General features: G+C 41.2%; 1 protein-coding gene across 2 annotated transcripts; it reads left to right on the top strand.

Moving 5' to 3' along the window:
* Window positions 1–1,428: 1,428 nt before the first annotated feature.
* Window positions 1,429–17,364, top strand: LOC133383073 (protein eyes shut homolog). Of its 2 annotated transcripts, none has more exons than XM_061623064.1 (3): window positions 1,429–1,601; window positions 6,208–7,980; window positions 17,219–17,364. In XM_061623064.1, the coding sequence occupies exons 1-3, from the start codon at window positions 1,505–1,507 to the stop codon at window positions 17,221–17,223; spliced, it is 1,875 nt and encodes a 624-aa protein (XP_061479048.1). In that variant the 5' UTR covers window positions 1,429–1,504; the 3' UTR covers window positions 17,224–17,364. The 2 variants fall into 2 exon arrangements, with proteins under 2 accessions (XP_061479048.1, XP_061479047.1); XM_061623063.1 differs by lacking the exon at window positions 17,219–17,364 and adding an exon at window positions 8,782–8,853.
* The last annotated feature ends 4,014 nt before the right edge of the window (window positions 17,365–21,378 follow it).

The raw sequence follows: 21,378 nt of genomic DNA, 5'->3' as shown, positions 1-21,378 counted from the left end.
ATGAATTATATTTTCAGAATTAGCAAAATGTTGATGAAACATTGGAAGATGCTATTATTGCACATGGGACAGATAGTGAAAACACAAAGAAACAAGATGGAACAAACTTGATATGACTGGGGAAGCGTGTGTGGTTTATATCCACAGCTGGGAATGGGGGAAGAATCCATTTTGAATTGATCTATATGTGGAATTTAGCAGATCTGACCTGATTGAGCTTTCCCTAAATGAGGCCATCTCATCTCGTCAAGCACCTATTGAATGTGTGTGTCATGCTCATGTATTTTTTTTAAAAAAAACCTGACTAATTATATGCAAAATTATACACAAAGTTATATGCAAAAATGTGTCAAGCCACATGCAGTACTATATTTCTCCAGCATAGCTGCATAAGTATAAATACATAAGTATTTTTATACAATCATGTGCATGGTTGAATGTATCTTTTATGTGCTGGTTACTTTAGGAAACCGGGTGAATGTGTATAATATTATACATATAGCAATGCATACAGTAATTGCAATATATGTGAGAGGTTCTAGTGGAACTTTTTTAAAAAACATCCTCAGTTCTTCTTGAGATAAAGAAATGAGGTGGGAATTACAAAAAATCCATATGGGTAAGCTCAACATTGAGATTTTCCAGAAAATTCCACCCCTAGCCACTGTCATATTTGTGTAAAATGGTGTTCTGGCTAGCAGGCAGATTTTCCAAAGAGTGAATACTAAATGTAACAAAAGAAAAGATTGAAGAGCCAAGGCAAAGTCCATCCTGTGGCTCCTTAGGCATGCAGCACATTTCTTCCTTCCCCAAGAGCTAATTCACACAATTTCAGTGTGTTGCAACCTGCTTTGCAAAGATGCAGCAACAGCAGGCTGCACAAATCAAGTTAAAGGAAACTAGGAAAGGTCTGTGTCCTTTGAAGGCAGTAGAACATAAAGTAATTATAGCGTCAGAACACAATTCTTTGTTTACACCCTTATATATCACTTTAGTTAAATCTCCAAGGAGCACATTGTTAATGCTGAGAGGCAGATAACTTGGAGACAAAGCTATTCCTTGGATGTAACATGTTGTAGGGACTATGGGATAGAATCTTCATTTTAACACTAATAGTTGCTCTTTGAACTGATTGGAAGTCAAAATGGCATGATTAAATTGCAATTTAAAACCCTAGATATGTGCTGTGAAATCAGTAAAAGCAAAACGTTCAGTAGGATTATATTTATTTTGGGAAGCGCAGTCTGCCCAATTGAAATAGACAGCATTGGGTGGGTGGGGGCTCAAAAGAAAGCAATAATTTGAACCATTCAGTGTGACGATGAAAACACAAATGGCCTTCAAATTGACTTTTTAAAAACTTCTCCTCCAGGGCCGAAGCTGTGAACTTAATTACAACGATTGCTTAATACACACCTGCCCTGCTGGGTTTCTCTGTGTGGATGGAATAAACAATATCACCTGTTTACCTGCAGTCCCCCAGAGGGGCCAAATCATCACCAAAATGGAAGGAGCACCCCCTAGCGAGCTATTACAGAGAGACCACACATCAGCCCTGTCAGTCCTTCCAACTTCTGAAATAATTTTTCAAACTTCCACAGGTAAGAAAGTAAAAGGGTTATGAATAAAAGAGTGATGGATTTCTGAGTGAAATCAGGTTCCTTCAGTGCGTGCATTTTTTTAAAAAAGGTTAAGGATGAATGTCTTCTGTATTCTATGTTCATTTCTTTCATTCAGGTCCCCCCCCTTCAAACTCTGAATTCTGCTTTCTTTAACTAAATGTCTGTCTTGTCTATGTGAAATCTGCATGCCATTCTTTATTTATTAGAGCACCTGATGGATCTGAGTGTATTTGCTCTCAGGGTCAATTCCGCACCACCACCCCAACCACACGGCTGCAGGAGTTATGTCTGTAATTGTTTTAGGGCCTATAAATGTGGGTGACAGGCAGCAGTCAGTGTGGGGGTGAAGGAGTCTATGTTGTTTGGTGTTGCAACATATGTTGTTTGATCAGTCTATGCCTAGAACTTTATTTGTGTGCAGCAAATAAATGTTCTTCTTCCACAAAAATCCTGGATGGTGTCTATTCCTTATCTATGTGATTCTACATGCTTCTATATACACCTACAACGGGTTATGGGCCCAGTATTGGACATCTGAACCAGTCGAACCAGCAAGAAGGCAAGCTGAGAGAAAGCAACGACCAGAAAGCTCCAGGTACGAGAGGCTAGGATGGCTGTACCTTATACATCTGGAATGCCTCTGGAGCGTCTCAACGACTCCAATTACGAAAGCTGGAAGGTAAAAATGCATATGCTACTACTGAGAGAAGATTTATGGCATGTTATTGCATTAGACGCACCAGTAAACCCCACGGAGGAGTGGCAGCACCAAGATCAAAGAGCCAAGGCCACAATAATATTGGGAATGCAGGACGCTCAACTGTTGAACGTTAGAGATAAAGAAACAGCCAGAGCAGTCTGGGAAGCTCTCCAGAATGTGCATGTTACAACCACTGCAGGAAGCAAGGTTTTGCTAGCGAGAAAACTTTTCCAAACTCGTTTGCAAGAAGGAGTGAGCATGCAAGATCACATAAAGACTGTACGTACATTGTTTGCCCAGTTGCAGGATAGAGGTGTGGATTACACAGACCAGCAACAGGTGTATGTGTAACTTTCTTCATTAAATCCAACATATGATGCAGTCATTTCTGCACTTGAAGCGATGCCAGATAATGATCTTAAATTGGCATATGTTTCTGAAAAGCTTATTCAAGAGTAGCAGAGAAGGACGGAAGCAAGAGCGTTGCAAGCAGCTGTTGTGAGTCCAGCAAGAAAGAAAGAAGAAACGAAAGTCAGCAAGTTGAAAAGATGCTATCGGTGTGGGTCCGAGCAACACTTACGAAAAGACTGTACAGAAAGAAGAAAACCTGAAAGGGACAAAGAATTTATGTCTGTAAGAGTTGTCTCAAGCAAAGCGATACAAGGAAACAAAACAGATGGGACAATATGGGTCATCGATTCTGCAGCGACACATTTCCTTGCCAACTCTAAAGAACAATTCAGGACACTCTCTCCACTTTGTGAAGAAGTATCATTGGCGGATGGGTCAAAGAGAGAGGTACTGGGGAAAGGGACTTTATATTTAGAATCCCTTAAAACAGTTCTAACTAACGTTCTTTATGTCCCGACTATGGAAACTAATATTATGTCAGTGTCAACGTTAAACAAAATGAATTATGATGTGTCATTTTCTAGAGGTGTGTGCACCATAAGCATGAGAGGAGTGGTTCAAGTAAAGGGGCATTTAAAGAAAGCACTTTTCGTGATAGAGCAAAACACCATAGCTGCAGCTAAGAGTGTACAAAATAAACCCATGCATGATGGATGTATACATGAATATCATAGAAAACTAGGGCACGCAAGCTTTTCTACCTTACAATTGATGCCTCAGCACAGTACAGATATTACGTTTAAATCATGTATGCATTATGTAGACTGCTCCACATGCAAAGAAACAAAAGCAGAAACTGCTCCGCTAAAGAAAGACAGTGATTGCAAAACAAGTAGACCATTTGAATTAATTAATATGGATTTGGCTGGACCATTTCGCAAAACAAAAGGTGGTGCAAGGTTTTATCTAATTCTAGTGGATCACTTTACTAGATACGGTTTCGTTTTCTTGCTCAAGGCTAAAGCAGAGGCAGAGCAAAACATACGAAACTTCATACAGTGGGTTGAAGCAAAGCACAACGTTAAGGTGGCACAGCTCCATTCGGATAGAGGAGGGGAATTCCTATCGAATTCACTCCAAGACTACCTTAAGAAGAGAGGCATAAAACAATCTTTCACAGCCTCCTGGTCACTGAACCAAAACGGAATTTCTGAACGCCGTAACCGCTGTATTCAGAACATGATGCGAGCAATGTTACATGGGAGTAAATTACCATCAGGGTTCTGGGGAGAGGCTGCAATGTATGCGAATTATGTCATAAACAGGTTGTATACTAAGGCTGTTAATAAAACACCCTATGAAATGATGTACGGGCGCAAGCCTAAGCACGTGCATATTCAAACGTTCGGTGCTGTATGTTGGGTGCATGTACCCAAAGCATACAGGAACGGAAATAGCCATGAATGGAGAGAAGGGTTAATCATGGGTTATGAAAAGGCTGCATACAGGATATTTGATGTTGATTCCCATGCAAGAATCATAGTGAGCCAGGAAATAGCCACAGTTAAACCAGAAACCTCTGAAACTGAAAATGATACTATAGTGTTCTGGAACGACCACAATTATGTTCCTAACAGGCAACATCAAAGACGTGAAAGAGACGAAAGGGCAACACCTCACGTATTATACAAGAATGACATACAGGGGAGTAAAAGTGAGATAGATAGAAACATTATCCCTAAAGCCAGTGAAGAAAACCTGCCTGTAATAAAGCAGGAAGAAGGCAATGAGAATGGGAGTGATGTCACAATCGATATTACACCCCCCCCATATAGAACAAACAAGTATAGAGCCCTGCAGGTCGCAAAGGGCTAAGCTGGGTCAGCCTCCTGAAAATTTCAAAATAGCACAAGTAAAAGCAGCCCAGGAACAACGTAATACTGATGTGCCAAGTGATGATGATGACTGGACTCCCCAGGACTTCAAAGTGTGGTTTGCAATGTTAGATGGGGGAAGAGATTGGCTTGATGAGTTAGATGATTCAATCACGGATTATAGATCATAAATGAACTTGGATTGCATTAAACTATGTATATAATAATGTAATATGTACATGTGTAAACTGTAAAACTGTAGAACAAAAGGTGTTTGTATTCCTCGGAAATTTAAAAAGGTGGGGGAATGTTGGTATGACTTGCAGCTTTTTCTTTTTCAATCCCAGAGGAAAACAGGGGATTAAATGGTTAACTGAGAAGAGCCTGCAGTAACGGCTCAGCTGCAAGAAATCACACGCTGCAGGAGTTATGTCTGTAATTGTCTGTAATTGTTTTAGGGCCTATAAATGTGGGTGACAGGCAGCAGTCAGTGTGGGGGTGAAGGAGTCTATGTTGTTTGGTGTTGCAATGTATGTTGTTTGATCAGTCTATGCCTAGAACTTCATTTGTGTGCAGCAAATAAATGTTCTTCTTCTACAAAATTCCTGGATGGTGTCTATTCCTTATCTATGTGATTCTACACGCTTCTATATACATCTACACTCTTGGCTTTCTCTATGTGGGGAACTGCATTGTTCCATAACTTACTTGTTTTTTCATTTGAGCTTGGCTGATGCGTGCAACATCATATGCTTCCTAATACATCTCTGTCCCCTCTGTTAAGTGCAGTCCTCTTTTGACTGGAAGGCAGATAATTGTGGTTTGCTCATGAGAATTCTGGGTTTCCTTTCCTAGCTCATATCTTTCTTGTGTGGATCTTTTCCCATACTCTTGATGTTTTCATACATAGGAATGCCTGTAATAAACTCCTCAAGGTTTTGCACATTTCCACTTTTCTTCCTCACTCCTTTGTGCTTTAAATTCAGAAAGAAAAAGAATCTGCTAACATGAAAGCCATTAAAAATGAAATAGTATCATAAATGCAGTGGCCTATTTTGACTGTCACATGGCTGAGCCCATTCATTTAACTACAGCTATTCTAAACACAGTGCCATTGTATGCCAAACTTCAAAATGCATTCTTCATTCTCTCTTTTTGCCTAATCTTTTCCAGTATTTTTCTTTCATTTTTTTAAGCTAAGTAATATTTCTTCTTGATGTAGATAAGCAAATTGAATGCAACCCAATTAGTAAATATAATTATCTTTGCAACTTTTCCAGCTTATCATGTCAGCCCTTCAATTTCTCAATGGTACGGATATGTAATTTATTCTTTTTATATTGATTCTCAGGGGGGGGGGAATTTGATTTAACAAATTTAATACGTCTTTTCCAAGCGGTGCTATTTGTTCTGGCTATAGCCCTCACCATGTGAGTAATGTGAGGGTTTGCATTTAGTCAGCTCTTGAGGTCACTAAAATCTTTCTTACACTTTTATTAAGAATATGATTTACAGAGTTGTATTTTTCTGCTATAGGATGCCTGGGTGAGAATTAATGTTTTTCAGGTAGCAATGCAATTTGCTGCCGATCCAGCCTAGGGCCAAGTTGCTCATTTTTTATTTTCTTCTAACTTCCCCCCTTACTTTTTATCCTTTAAAGGTCTGCAAAAGACAGTCTTTCTCAGCCATGGGATTCTTGCAAGCTCTAGGATGGCTAAATTAATGTCCAGCATACCATTGGAAGGCTTTGGACTAGGATCATTAACCGCCGATAGTGAGTCTTCAGCAGCGCTCTTGCTAACTTCCTTGGCAGACATTCTCTCTTTGCAGTTGTTGGGATCTGCAGGCCCATTTGCAACAAGAATAAAGCCCAACAGAACAACTGAGCCATGGGCGATGATTGATCGTTCGGGAGATTTAACACTAGTCTTGCTCTCACAAGATGAGTATGATATGACCTCATCATTTATCACAGACTCCTTAATGACGATTCCTGTTCCCTCTGTGCAACGTTTGTCAGTCAGGAACCATAAGACTCTTGTTTTATCTGCTACAGACGTGAGTTCAGTAATTAGTAGCATACCAGAGACCATGATTGAATTAAATAGTCACTCATTACTCTCCCCCAGATTCCAGCCTACAACTCCGGCAATTGCATTTTCAGTTCTCTCTGGGTTGCCTCAAGAGGATACTAGAGAGCAACCAGCTGCTTCCCTCATGTCAACAGACAAGGGCTGGATTTTACCAAAGTCCTCAGTGATGTTTGTTTTTCCCTTGGAAGCAAGCATTTCAGAAAAGGTAGGCTGTGTTAGCTCGTCAGTTATGCAGGAATCCAAAAAGCAAACATCCCATCCCAATGAATATCAGGATATTAGCATTTCATCCTTCAACCAGGGGCTCACAGACCTCAAATGGCAATCTGCTGGTTCTTTAAGCAAATTACACCAAACATGTGCAATGGGTTCTGCAGCTGACATGAAACTCTCAAATGAATTCTCAGATCAGGTTTTGCATAGCAAAGAGCCTTCACTTGATGAGGCATTCTGGATGAACTCAGTGATATTAACCAGCTGGTACACATTAATGAAATCTACTGCTGGTACTTCTGGGCATTCATTTGTTTCAGCTTGTGAAACAACATCATTGCCGAAGTTCACAGAAGCATCTTCTTTGTATCCTGTTGAACGCAGCAGAAATAAGTTTGCCACAGAAGAGTATGTTCTAACTAGACCCTTAGAAGAACCAAACACTGAATTCCCATGTGTTTATTTGGACTGTGCAGCAAATGTCCTTTTCCAAACTGTCCATTTAGAGCCATCCTTTTCAACCATCGCTACCTCTCAAAGATCAAGGGTGTATTTGAGTAGGAAATTAACTGATGTGGAACAGCTGCCTGTAATGCATATGCCACAGCCACTAGGCTACACATCACATGATCCAGTTAAGGAGATACCTCTGTCATTGATTAAGGGTACATCTTTTGCTTTTCATCTGAGTGATACTCTTCAAGAAGAAAATGACAGCCATGTTGTATCTCATTCTGATGTGTCTACATCACATGAACCAAGCAGTTCAGAGAAGATTCGTTATTTGTATCTTGAGCATGCAGATGTTTCACAGACAGGCTCAGTGGCTGCTTTTCTTGGTGGACATTCATTATCAGCCTTGTTTGTTAATATGACATTCTCTTCAGCATTATTTGACCAGCCACTCCCTACACAAAGCTATTTTGCTAAAATCTCAGTGCCACAGTACTTTTTATTTTCTGGTGTAAATTGGGCTTTAACAGTGACAGACGGTACAGCACAACAGCTTTTGAGATGGTCTCATAGTACTAATGAACATAAAGCAAATTCAAACATTCCCTTATCACAGTTGCACAGCATGTCAGTAGTGGCTTCAGCCGTTATCCCTTACCAGCTGACAACGTCTGGTGAGTTGTGTTTTTCTTACTTCTGTTCAGTAGATATTTTGATGCCTGAAAGTTTATGAATATCTCTTTGACTGAGTGATGAATACAGGAGTGTGCATAACACATACAGACTTGAAAGATCCAGTCTCATTTACAAATGGATTGAGGATAATTCGGAGAGATGCAAAAGCTGATAAAGTGTCTGGTATTTTACACGTCACAAATTGCTTGTTCTTTTAAGAAGTGACAAAAGAAAAAAAATGCCACTTAGACCTCATTAAGAGTAGATGAGGTGGCAACCCTGTGTGTGAGCTCTACCAATTCATATTTCAGCTGAGGGTTCATATACTCTTCTACACAGAGAATTGGCATACCTGGTCAAAAAATTACAACCTAGTCTTCTTCCTAACGTTTTAGATTTATATGTATGTGTGATGTATGTATTTGGTATGGAAGAGCCTTCAGTCATGTAATTTCCTTGCCAGACAGGTTTACCATCTCATCTGTTGTCTGAGAACTAGATCTCAGGTTAACGAATCAGTGGAGAAATGAGCTAGAGTTAGAGGGTGCTTTACTACTTGTGGGAGTGGATTATCCTGGGATGAGCCCAAACTACTGTTTTACAATGCTGAAAAAGGCCTCCCTTTTTGGTGATATGATTTCCCCCCAGCATGCTACATTTATTTAAACCACCCTCACTTGCTCTCTGTAATATCATTTATCTACCCATTTCTGATTAGCAGCCTAGCATTGTAGTGTAATCCCATCTAGTACATGTTCCCTAATTGTGTGGGATTTTGTATGTGATCCCTAACTGTGCAGGATCCTCATGGAACTGAAAATATGGCGAAGCAGCAACTGCTAGGAAAACAGTGACACCCATTTGTTTCAGACCACATGTAAATATTCCTCAGCTGAGTGACCATCTCACTGGTTCTAAATCCCATGTATATGGTTGCAAGCAATTAAATTAGTCTGTTATAAAAACAATTAAATATATCTTTGTATCTACATTTTTAAGTGGGAGGTTTCAGAGTGGGCCTTTAAATTTTGTTGTAAAGCTTACTGCTTTCACACACACACACACACACACACACACACACACACACGATGATGAAATCAGTAGTGGCAATCTGCTTAATCTGTCATGTAATAGCTGAGGTGAACTGGGCAATAGAGTACATGCAAACATCTTTAGCAGTAATGCCAATATTAACACTTGACAACATTACCACTTCCAGGTCTCCCCCCCCCCCCAAGCAAGACATTTTCAAGGTCGCTACCATCACCACTTGCCAGCTTAATGCAACCCCCACCATTATGCTAAGGCAGCAGTCAGAGTGAGTGAGTGGCAACTGCTGTTCCACACCCTCACTGTTATCACTGCACGAAGGCAAGTGAGTGAGCAGTACTGGCAGTGAGGAGGAGAAAGGCACTTGTCTTTACCTGCTCACTTACTTGCTCACCTGCTAGCTCTTTTGCTTAAAGATGGTCAGTAGATGGCACTGGCAACATGGAGGAGAAGGGTTAGAGGGCTCTGGCAATTGATAGTAGCCCTTTGTAGCCTGAGGCATGCCTCCCCTCAATTATGACCAGTTTGTGTACCATTTGAACTGTCTCATCTTTTCCTCTCGAAGTACAATGTGTCACCTTGCTGGAGATGATCTTTGCTAGTTCAATCTATAAATATAAATAATGGTGCAAAAAAAAAAGAAAGTTAACAATTCTTTATCTAACTCTCCAAATCATTACCTACATCAAATCTTTAAAGCAGCCTTTTAAAAACTTATATCTGCAGATGTTGAACTCTAATTGTCACCATCCCCAGCCAGTTTAGCCAATGGTCAGGGATTATGGGAGTTGTACTCCAGCAGCATCCAGGGATCAAGGGCTGGAAAAGGCGGCTTTAATGCAATGATGTAAAATCCAGCTAAATAATGGCTTTCAACCAATTAATTCCTACCCTGGATGTAAGATCATCTGCCTCTGGTCTCCTCTGCATGCCTGGAATGAAAGAAGTTATATTGGCAGGCACGCGGGAGAGCCTTTTCAATTGTGGCTCCCAGACTTTGGAATTCCCTGCCCCAAGAAGCCTGCTTTGCTCCCTCCCCGATGGTCTTCTGGAAACTTGTAAAAACCATTTTGTTCCAGAGAGCCTTTGGTTGGGACTGATGGGTCAGCCTGACACTGTTTAAAGTTTTTTATCTTTTATTTTTATCTTTTAAGTTCTTTTATTCTCACTCTTATATGTGTATGTATATATGTGTGTGTATGTGTATGCATAATGCATGTCATGTATTTTAATTGTATTTTATGCATTTTAATTTACTGTAACGTTTGTGTTTTTATTGTGTATTTTACTATATACATGTACTATTTTATTGTAGCTGCCCTGAGTGCCCTATTGTAGGGTAGAACGGTGGGATATAAATATTTTAAATAAATTAATAAATAATTGCACAAGCGGCACAATTTCCACTTGCACAACAGGACTTCCTCCCTTTTCCTCTGTGTGTGCCTTGTGCCACCCCCAAATCTGTTCCAGAGGGTTGGGGGAGCGCCCAGAATGGGGAAAGGAGAGGGGGAGAACATTCCATTGTACACAGAGAAATCCTTGCACTGATGGAGCATTTGCCTTAGCACTACACAGAATCCAACCCTTGATATTGTAAACTTTCATAAATACACACACACCCCTTTTTGTTTTGTATAGATAACATCTTCATCGCATACCTTTCATTGTTATTAGCTATAGATTTCAACTTTTCATGTATTTTTTCGTACACTACTACTAATGTATTTAAAATATATTGTGCAGAGATTTATAAGGGATGTTTTAAGCTTTAGTGACACCTATGTCTTCTAATGCTGGTTTATCGCATGTTTTGTATGTGTCAGCTTCTTTCACCAGAGCTGCTATCGCACCCGTTAGTCATTTAAGCCTTGTCTTTATCAGTACTGCCAGATATGTCATTATTATTCATCTCCTCATATTCAATTTTATTTCCAGGAGGCATGGCCATGTGCTTATTTTAAATTGAGTCTTGTTACCTTTGCTACATTGGCATTTAAAGCCATTAATTGCCAAGATCAACAGGCAGCATTCACCCACACAAGTGAACTCTCTCTGAGCTTGACTTGGGCTTCTTGATTTCATCTTTGTAAGTTAGGTCACAACCTCAATGTAGTAGGTTTACAGACCTCGCTTGGAGCAGACAACCTCTTCAGTGATATAGTGAACATCTGCCACAGCAAAGAATAAAGCACTCGCCTAACATGCTTTTACTTTGATTTAGGGATGACTGCTGCCCCAAAAGGCTTTTTGATGGGATGTAACTTTGAAGCACACAACACACTTCCATTACTTCATCCTCAGTCTCTCTCTGTTTTCTGAAGGAAGCATATGTAGTAAACTTCTTGATTTCTTTGTTAACCATTATCATTGCAAGGGGGGAAATGTTACACTGTTTATTAATTTAAAATACAGCCAGACTGGGGAAAAATACTGGTGTTTTTTTTCTTGTGAATGTATTCTGCAATATGTAATTGGTGCAATAATAGTACATTAGTAGTGGATTTATACTGGAACATCCACTCATCATTCCACTTTATTAGTTGTTCTGTGATGCTACCCCACTGTTACTATATTATTGCCATCTGGAGGGACACTTTTGAGCTGTACTGCCTTCAAGTCGATTCTGACTTATGGCGACCCTAGGAATAGGGTTTTCATGAGGCTGAGAGGCAGCGACTGGCCCAAGGTCACCCAGTGAGCTTCATGGCTATGTGGGGATTTGAACCCTGGTCTCCCAGGATTTCAGCAGGAAGCTATGAGACATGCACTGATTGGAAATGGGGCAGTATGTCCACCCTGAAACTATTGCAGATGCAAAAAACATTCGAATCAAGTTTGCATATAACCACCCCAATACCATTATTAGCACAAATCATCATTTGTTGTTGTTATGTGCCTTCAAGTTGATTATGACTTATGTCGACCATATGAATCAGTGACCTCCAATAGCATCTGTCATGAACCACCCTGTTCAGATCTTGTAAGTTCACGTCTGTGGCTTCCTTTATGGAATCAATCCATCTCTTCCATTTTCTACTCCGTTCTGTATTTCCCAGCATTATTGTCTTTTCTAGTGAATCATGTCTTCTCATTATGTGTTCAAACTATGATTACCTCAGTTTCATCATTTTAGCTTCTAGTGATAGTTCTGGTTTAATTTTTCCTAACACCCAATTATTTGTTGTTGTTTTTGCAGTCCATGGTATGCGCAAAGTGCTCCTCCAGCACCACATTTCAAATGAGTTGATTTTTCTCTTATCCACATTTTTCTCTGTCCAACTTTCACATCCATACATAGAGATCGGGAATACCATAGTCTGAATAATCCTGACTTTAGTGTGCAGTGATATATCTTTGTATTTGAGGACCTTTTGCAGTTCTGTCATAGCTGCCCTCCCCATTCCTAGCCTTCTTCTGATTTCTTGACTATTGTCTCCATTTGGGTTAATGACTGTGCTGAGGTATTGATAGGCTTTGACAAGTCGAATGTCTTCCCTCTCAACTTTAAAGTAACATAACTCTTCTGTTGTCATTACTTTAGTCTTCTTGATGTTCAGCTGTAGTCCTGCTTTTGTGCGTTCCTCTTTAACTTTCATCAGCATTCGTTTCAAATCATTACTGGTTTCTGCTAAGAGTATGGTATCATCAGCATATCTAAAATTATTGATATTTCTCCTTTCTTCACACCTCCTTCACCTTGGTCCAATCCCTCTTTCCTTATGATATGTTCTGCTTCTAGATTAAACAAGTAGGGTGATAAAATACGCCCCTGTCTCACAACCTTTCCAATTGGGAACCAGTCAGTTTCTCCATATTCTGTCCTTACAGTAGCCTCTTGTCCAGAGTATAGTTTGCACATCAGGACAATCAGATGGTGTGGCACCCTCATTTCTTTTAAAGCATTCCATAGTTTTTCATGATCTACACAGTCAAAGGCTTTGCTGTAATCTATAAACCACAGGGTGATTTTCTTCTGAAATTCCTTGGTTCTTTCCATTATCCAATGCATGTTTGCGATATGATCCCTGGTGCCTCTTCCCTTTCTAAACCTAGTTTTGACGTCTGGCATTTCTCGCTGCATATATGGTAGAACCTTTGTTGTAGAATCTTGAGCATTACTTTACTTGCATGGGATATTAAAGCAATAGTTCGATAATTACTGCATTCCCTGGAATCCCCTTTCTTTGGAATTGGAATGTATATTGAATGCTTCCTGTCTGTGGGCCATTGTTTAGTTTTCTATATTTGTTGACAAATTTTTGTCAAAATTGGAACCGATTCAGTGTCAGTAGCTTGTAGGAACTATAAATAATCATAAATCCATAATACAGGGACATCTGGAGGTGCCCTTTGTTTAATTGTGTTTTCCCACCATACAGACATGCAAAATTCAAGGTCAGAGAGATGTTATCTATAACCACAACAGCCATATAGCGGAACTTAGCCAATGTGTTTGAATGTTTCACAGGCCATATATGTATATTCGCTAATAGGCAAAAAAAACCCTTGCAGTTTAAAAATGTACCTATAGCCCCCAGATATTTCTATCAAACTTTAAAAAGCAGGGAAATTGGGCAGCTGTAGTAAATGCACCAGGGGAGCAGGAGACCTGACTTCCTCTATGAGATATTGGACTGCCCTACAAATTTGTAAAAGTGAAAACACACTTTGGGTTGGTCTTTCACAGTCCAATCCACTGCCTATGTAGCTTGGAAGAATTTGCTAATGTCCCTCTGACTGTGTACAGATTGTGTACAATATAGCATATATTATACTGTCTGGAATACTTAGGAACTTTAAATCTTAGTTTTATTTGAGCAAAAAACTACAAATATATCTGGTATGGGTGACTGATAGCATGCTGTTGTGTTTGAAAGTATCTAAGCATATGTTAATTTGAAGTACTATTTCAGAAGATAGAAGAATCTGAAGCAGGCAAAAGGATTTGAAAGACATCTAGAGGCTGAAGAGCAGCAAGGTTCCCCATCCCTACCTCCTGTTGTCCACATGTTGTGTGTGGATGCCTGAAGAGAGGAAGCCGATGCAATGTGGAACCCTGAGTGTCCAGGCTTTCTGACTGCACAGAAGCCTAGATCTGCAGAGGTCTATGTGCATAGGCTTCCATCACTGTGTCATCCATGCTCAATAAGTGGATGTGAGCTCAGGGAGCTGCATGATGCCAAGCGTGGGGCCAGTAGTGATGTGAAATTTGTGGGGAGGGAGTGTAATAGATAGCATGTAAAGAAGGGTAATTTAGATCAAAAAGTAGTGAACGAGGGTAGGGATCCTTACGCCATTTCCCGATCCTACTTCACCACTCCAAATTGCCTTCCAAAGCAGTTTTTCTGCTGCAGGGTTCAGAATTTATTCATTTGTTTATTTATTACATTTATATCCTACTTTTTTCTCCAAGGAGCTCAAGATGGCATTAATGGTTCTCTTCCCTCTCAATTTTATCCTCGCACCAACCTATGAGGTAGGTTAGGCTGAGAGATTGTGACTGGCCCAAGGTCAACCAGTGAGCTTCATGGCCAAGTGAGGATTTGAACCCTGGTCTCCCATGTCCAAGTTTGACACTCTTAACCACTACACCACATTGGCTTACAAGGATAAAGCTCTCGGGAAGCAATTTGGATAAAGATTAAGATCTCCCTCTGCTGCTTCTCTTTCATAAATGTTCTCCTTCCAAAGCAGTTTTGCTTCTTTTAAAAAAAATAACAAAAATGTTTTAGAACTGCTACATGCAGTGCCATATAATCTTATCTAGGTCCTCACTGTACTCCACTGTGCCATTGCTATGGCCGATTGCATAGAAATCTAGCTCACCACAAGGCACATCAAAAATACATAGCTGAATAAGCTCTGATAAGGAGTTGGGTGCTGGAGATTGAGCCAATTCATCCAGCAGTTCATCATGGAGACCCCATTGACATCAAAGCCATGTCGTTCCACTCTACCTCCTGCACTAGAATCCAAATCCAAATCCAAAAAACAGTATAAATCCCAAATGAATCTCTGCCTTGGCACAGGGCTGTACATTGACGGGCCACAGTTACTTTCTCCTGAGGATCATGAGAAATCTCTGCTATGGCAACAACAAATTTGATATATTGTCCCAACACTGGATCATCTTGCAAAACAAAGGGGTAAGCCATCTGGCTGCCTCCTCCTCCAACAGACTGATCACAAAGGCCACTTTTAACCCATCATTGGGAAAGTCTGCTTGGCACACCCTGATGTACAGCTCACATTGTGCAATAAAGGTTGCAAACTGCTCATGATGCCCGCTGTATTTTCCAGGAAGTCCCACTGGTGTCTTGATATGTGGAGGGGGCACTGTGATGTCCCTGTACATATATAATACTGTAAATATGGTAAGTGCGGGTTTATTAGGGTAAATGAGGTGAGTGGACTGAGTGAGAGGGGGGAGTACATGGGTTGGAATGTTGATGAGTGTTGTATTATGATTGGCTGAGCGCTTGAGTGCCTGAAGGTATAAATGAGAGGATGACAGAGAGAGGGTTTTGTTGGTTTGGTGGGTTCTGTTGGTTCTGAGGGTTGGAAGACGGATTGGATTAGGCAGGTAGTGAAGCAGATTACTGATGACTAAGAAACAAAAAGAGTAACGCATTTTATGAAACCACACGCTTGTTGACTAAACATTTAAGTAATCTTGTTATTCCCTGTGTATATAAATAAATATTTCTTGGTTTACCAAAACGCCTGATCCTTGGCTAGGTTTACACAGACCAGAAGGGTGGGCAGGGCATATACCAAGGTTGGGAAACAGTATCAATGGTGGCAGCAGTGAAGAGATAGTGTAACATTGTCAGGTATCCAGAGTAACCCAGGGCTGTAATATTTAGAGGCACAAAGATACAGGGGGGTTGAGGCCTGTAAGTGCACCCAGACACAAAGTAGCAATAAGCCAGGAGGAGACTAAGGCACAATCGCAAGGCATTCTTGTTTACAGGGAGTGTCTGGTGGTGCTGCCTAGCAGTGGGATCTTGTGAGATCTTTGCCAGAGCTGGTGAGAGAACTGTTTTGAGAGCAGGACCCTGAGGTGGGACCCTGACAGACAGGATCCTAGCAGGTGGCCCCTGAGGTGGGATCCTGACCAGGAAGGGGCCTGACTGGCACCAGCTGAGCTGGGTTAGCTGCCTATTGCCAGGCTGTCATAGAGGCAATGAGCTGGGCCATCTGAGTTTTCAGGTTCTGATTCTCCAGTCGAAGAGTCCGGGTCTCAGCATGAAGATTCTGGGACTCGGCTAGTACTGTTTCCAAGGCACTCTGAATGTGCCCCTCTGCCCTGTCAGCTGCTTCCATCTCAGTCATGGCACCATCAGTTGGAGGAGGGGACTGTGACAAACTGGCTCCCCACCCCTGCCCTGTAAAAACTAATAGGAGAAAACTCAACAACTAAAACGATGGGTTAGTCTCCTCACTTTTTTTCAAATGTCTTCACATTCTCTTTGATTGTATTATTTTCTTTTCATCTAACAGGGAAATCAGTGTATTATGTTCTTCAGTAAAATTAGGTCACCATACCCTCTAGGCAGGAAAGAGAGACCGGCTCTGGTGCTGAGTAGATTTATTGTATGCTCGATGCATTTCGGAATTTATCCTTCTTCAGGAGCTAAAAACATAAAAACAAACTAAAATCATTGTCGTGAAGACAACACCATGGTCTCATATATTAACAAAATACTTTTAAAGACCACATTCCATATGACTCACTTTACATACATATTAAAATGTTGTCATTATGTTGTATCCTTAAACATTAACTTGAAACTGACACCTTATGAAACTGTACTGTGTAGCTCAAACATGTTTTTAGCTCCTGAAGAAGGATAAATTCCGAAACACGTCAAGCATACAATATATCTACTCAGCACCAGAGCCTGTCTCTCTTTCCTGCCTTCAGTTTGGTGATTTTTCCCTTTTGTTTCTGCCATACCTCCTAATCAGAAATATTCTTCCCATGATTCTCTGGTTCTTTTTTTATATACGTCAATGAATCGTACAAAGAGTAAAGCACATCCAAATGGCACACAGTCATGAAAAGATTTTATCCACCACATCTCAAGTATCTGTTCAAATATTTAAAGTGCTTATTTGGATTGTTTCTCTCTCTGCATCTCTCTGGTGCTGGAGTTATAGTAAATATTTCCTCTGTTCAAGGTTAAGGAGGAAGTTCTTCAACAATGTTCAGCACCAGCACGGGCATGTGATGAAGGAAATATTTGTATATTAATGAAAATGGAACCTGTACAAGAAATGATAGTGTCTGTAAACAATTGTGAGCACCGTCCATCTCAACAGATCATCCAGAGCATCAAGGAGGAGAAAGGAGAGGTGGTATTGGTGGGCTCTGCTGAATCCTATGATGATCTTTTCAAACTTGGAGTCCTGCACCCACATGGGGGTAGACTGTGTCCTAAATTTGAAAATTAAGATGCTGCCAAATGTAAATGTACATACTGTAGTGCATGAAATATTAAAAAGAGGAAATTCCATTGCTTAAGGTAATAGAATAAGTCCTCTAGGAAATAGCTCCTATCATGTGTTTTCACTTTACCTAGGAGTCCTCATTTCCGTGATTTCTTTTGTAATACGTATTAATGCTGGTCATCACTTTGGGGACAACAAACAAACAAAATGAATAAATAAGTAAATTGAGGTTTGCCTGTGGTGCAAGAAATTAAAGCTGCAATCCTGGCTATGTTAGGATTGACTAATATGGTCAGTGACAGTGCAGATGCTTTACATGCCGAAGATCCAGGTTCGATCACTAGCATTTGCAGGTAGGACTGGGAAGGGCTCCTGCCTGAAACCCTGGAGACCCACTACCAGCCAGTACATACACAATACTGAATTGAATGTGCACAGACCAGTGATCTCACTCGGTATAAGCTTGTGTGTGTGTGTGTTGTGGTTTCTTAAGTGAATTATGTTCCATTCAAAGAATTACTTCATTTAATCAGTTTTGAATCTCAGTTTTGAACCTCTTCAACTTCATGGGAAGTCTCTCAGTTCTAGAATTTACGGTGAACAATTTTTCAGCCTCAATCTTCTTTCCAACCATTCATCTTTTTTAATTTTTTTAAATTAAATACGTTCTATCACCATACATTGCAATTACATCACACACACACACATAGAGAGAGAAATACACTCACACACAGAGCTTGGAAGATTACTTTTAAAAAGTAATAAATTACAGTTACAATTACTTGGCCCAAAAAAGTAGTAATTACCGTTACAATTGCAATTGCTCTGAAAGTAACAGATTACTTTACTTTTTCTCAAAAGTAATCACTACAATTACATTTCAGTTACTTTTTTAAAAAAACTCCTACAAGGTGCTGGCCTTGGCTGCTGCATATCTAAGAAGCCTAAAACAATATTAAAAATAAACACACACACACAGGGGGTAGTAGAATAAAAAAAATTATCCATAAGATTAACATAATGGCATAACAGAATCTCACATCCCCCCAAGCAATGAAGATACCCCAACTCTTGAAATCAAATTTTACACTTGAAATGCTTTTATAATATGTTTCTGTTATGTCTCAAAAGAACAAGATGCTCAAAGAGCATGTCAGACAAGGAATGTCTTTTTACAGTCATTACGTTGCCACCAGTACTGAACAGGCGTTCTACTGCGGCGCTTGAAGGCATGCCTGTGTTGTGCTGCAAAAAGCACCGCAGCACACGTGGAAAGCCATGGAGTGATGACACTTCCCTGCTGGAAGACCTCAGGTACTTCACCAGTTCCTCCTCAGCAGTGTCCACTGCTGACTTCTTGCCCTGGGGCAGAAAGTTAAAGAAGTCATCTTCTAAGTCATCTCCTTCCTGGTCTTTATCTGAAGACTGATCACTGTCCTCATTAAGTACACCCATCTTTATTTCAGCTTTCAACAAGGCTTCCATTGTGTATCTAAGAAAGAGAGAGGATATGTTAACACATATATGTTAGGAAACCATCATCTGCTCTTCATTTCCTGATGCTTGTCATGTCCCCTAGTTCAGGGTCCAGCCTGAGCCTGTGGATGATGACATGGAAGGTAGGAAGGTGACCAAGTCACCACACTCATGGGGCAGCACAGCAGACCCTTAAGGATTACCTGCAGCAACCCAAGGTTGTGATGAGGAGCCCCAGGAAGAAAAGGCCCAGCCCCTGCCTACCACCTTAAGCCCTCTGATGCCTCCCTTGAGACAACATTTCCCTTGGAGTAATCCACCCAAAGGGCTTCCCTAATGTTCTTACTTGTTGGTATGGGTGATGGCCTGACACGATTCCAGCCAATCTAGTTTGAAGCGAGGGTGTAGGCAGGCTGCCAGAAGAAGCCTCTTGCCCTCCCAGATAGCTGCAAACCGCTTTCTTAGGGCTTCGCGCACACCTCTCAGCAGCTGAAAACAGTATATGTACCTCTCAGGTTTGTTTTCCAGTCCTTCTAACTTGCGATCCAGATTGCAGAGCGTTGGTAGCAAATACCCCATGAACATGCCGTTCTCCCGTTGCAGGATATCTAGGGACTGGGCTAGTGGCTCCATAATCTCTGTGTATTCCTGTACCACTTCAATCTCAGCAGCTGTGATCCTGGACAAGGAGCAGTGGTCCATTATGGCATGCATTTTTAGTGGCACAGTTGACAGGAGCTCATGTAGTTGCTTCAACGCATCAAAGGTGGAATTCCACCTGGTCTTATTCGGTACCTTCAGATACACACCGCATTGCGCACGGATATACTCAGCAATCTGGGCTGACTGGTTCTGCTTGGACCACAACTTGCTGCACTTTCCCATCAAGGAATGAAACTGTTTCTTGAAAGGACCAAGAAGACTACTTTTGGAGGAGTCAGAAAGCATGGCCTCTATGTCTTGTGTTGCCACAAGGTTGAGGGTGTGGCTAGCACATCTCTGGTGTGGTGGTAAAACAAAATCCTCTCCTGAGTCTGCAGCTTCTTCCTCTGCCTCAGGTCCTGTGTCCAGGATCTCACAGATAGGCACAAACTCCACCTCAGCCTCCTCCTCCTCCTGGTTATCACCATCATCATCACTGGTGCCTGCAGCTTCCACTGGTTCTTTGGCCATGAAAACTCTGAACGCTTGCACAAAGTTGGAGCCATTGTCTGTAGTAGTGCACATAACTTTGTTGTGGATCCTGTACTGCACATGTACATCATGCAGTGCTTTTGAAAGGACATTGTATGTATGGCGCCCCTTCAGACGCTTACAAGCCAAGGCCCCGACCTCACGTTTCAGGGTAGTTGGGTTGATCCAGTGGGCTGTTACACCAAAGTAACTCTTCTTGCCATTGGTCCAACCATCTGCAGTGGTTGCTATATATGCCACAGCACCCATTCGGTTTGCAAGAGTTTCTCCCATGTGGTATGCTCTCTTCTCAATTCTGTCTCTCAGAGTCTTGGCACATATGATGGTGAGATCTTTGGGGAGTCCAATGCGAACCAGATTAATGAATGATGGTTTGTCCATAGTCTGAAGTGATAATGTCTCCTCTACAATAAAATCAATGATTCTCCTGTCGAGATTGCTCTGGGTGACAGGCTCCCTGCCAGATCCCCACCTCTCAAGGGTTGTCTGCTGCTGCTTCAGCATTTTGGGAGGAGGGGTGTCATGCATTGGTTCAGGAAGGCCACGTCTCCCTGCCTTTATTGCTTCTTCAGTTGCTCTCAGCTTCTCAGGGTGTGCCCTCTGAGGAAGAAGAACAAAGCATGAATCCAAGAAAAAATGGAAGAGAAACTTCACAATTTAAACATAAATAGCCAATGGACACTCTTTGAGGACCAGCATGACAAAGGCTTACCTCAAAATGTTTCTTCACATTGGATGAGGAGGAAACAGCTGATCTCAGATTTTTGATCCTTGGAAGGCAGTAATTGCATCGTACAACAACATTTTCCCCACTCTGGCTCACAAATGTACAAGCTTTCTCAAAGCCAAACCATGGTACTTGCTGTTCTGCAGATGTGGCTGTGGGCAACTGGCACTGCTTCATGCCCTCCTCCTCCTCATGCACAGGGCCTCCTTTCTGAACCTCACTTTCTAGTTTTGCCTCCTCAGGATCAACAAGCTGTGACTCAAGTGGCCACACTAACTTGTTGAGCTCTTGTGCCCCGCCCCAGCAAGGCAGAATTAGCTTGCTGCACAGGACACAGAGGTTCACAGCCAAAACGGTGCAAGTAAGTTGGCGAACAGGAATGAAAAGCTCCGACACAGTCCAGCTTCGTGCCAGTAACATAAACTTTATCAAAGTGCAGTCAACAAATACAATCACCAACATAAGACACTCCTACTTTCCCCCCACACAGCTT

Source organism: Rhineura floridana, chromosome 4 (assembly GCF_030035675.1).
Source record: "Rhineura floridana isolate rRhiFlo1 chromosome 4, rRhiFlo1.hap2, whole genome shotgun sequence".
NCBI lineage: Eukaryota > Metazoa > Chordata > Lepidosauria > Squamata > Rhineuridae > Rhineura > Rhineura floridana.
This window is presented reverse-complemented; position numbering and strand designations above follow the sequence as displayed.

Bases quoted from the DNA above. Each gene is read 5' to 3' on its own strand.
- LOC133383073 (XM_061623063.1), top strand. From the start codon at position 1,505: ATGGAAGGAGCACCCCCTAGCGAGCTATTACAGAGAGACCACACATCA. The intron at 1,602-6,207 runs GTAAGAAAGTAA...TATCCTTTAAAG, and splicing joins AATTTTTCAAACTTCCACAG to GTCTGCAAAAGACAGTCTTT.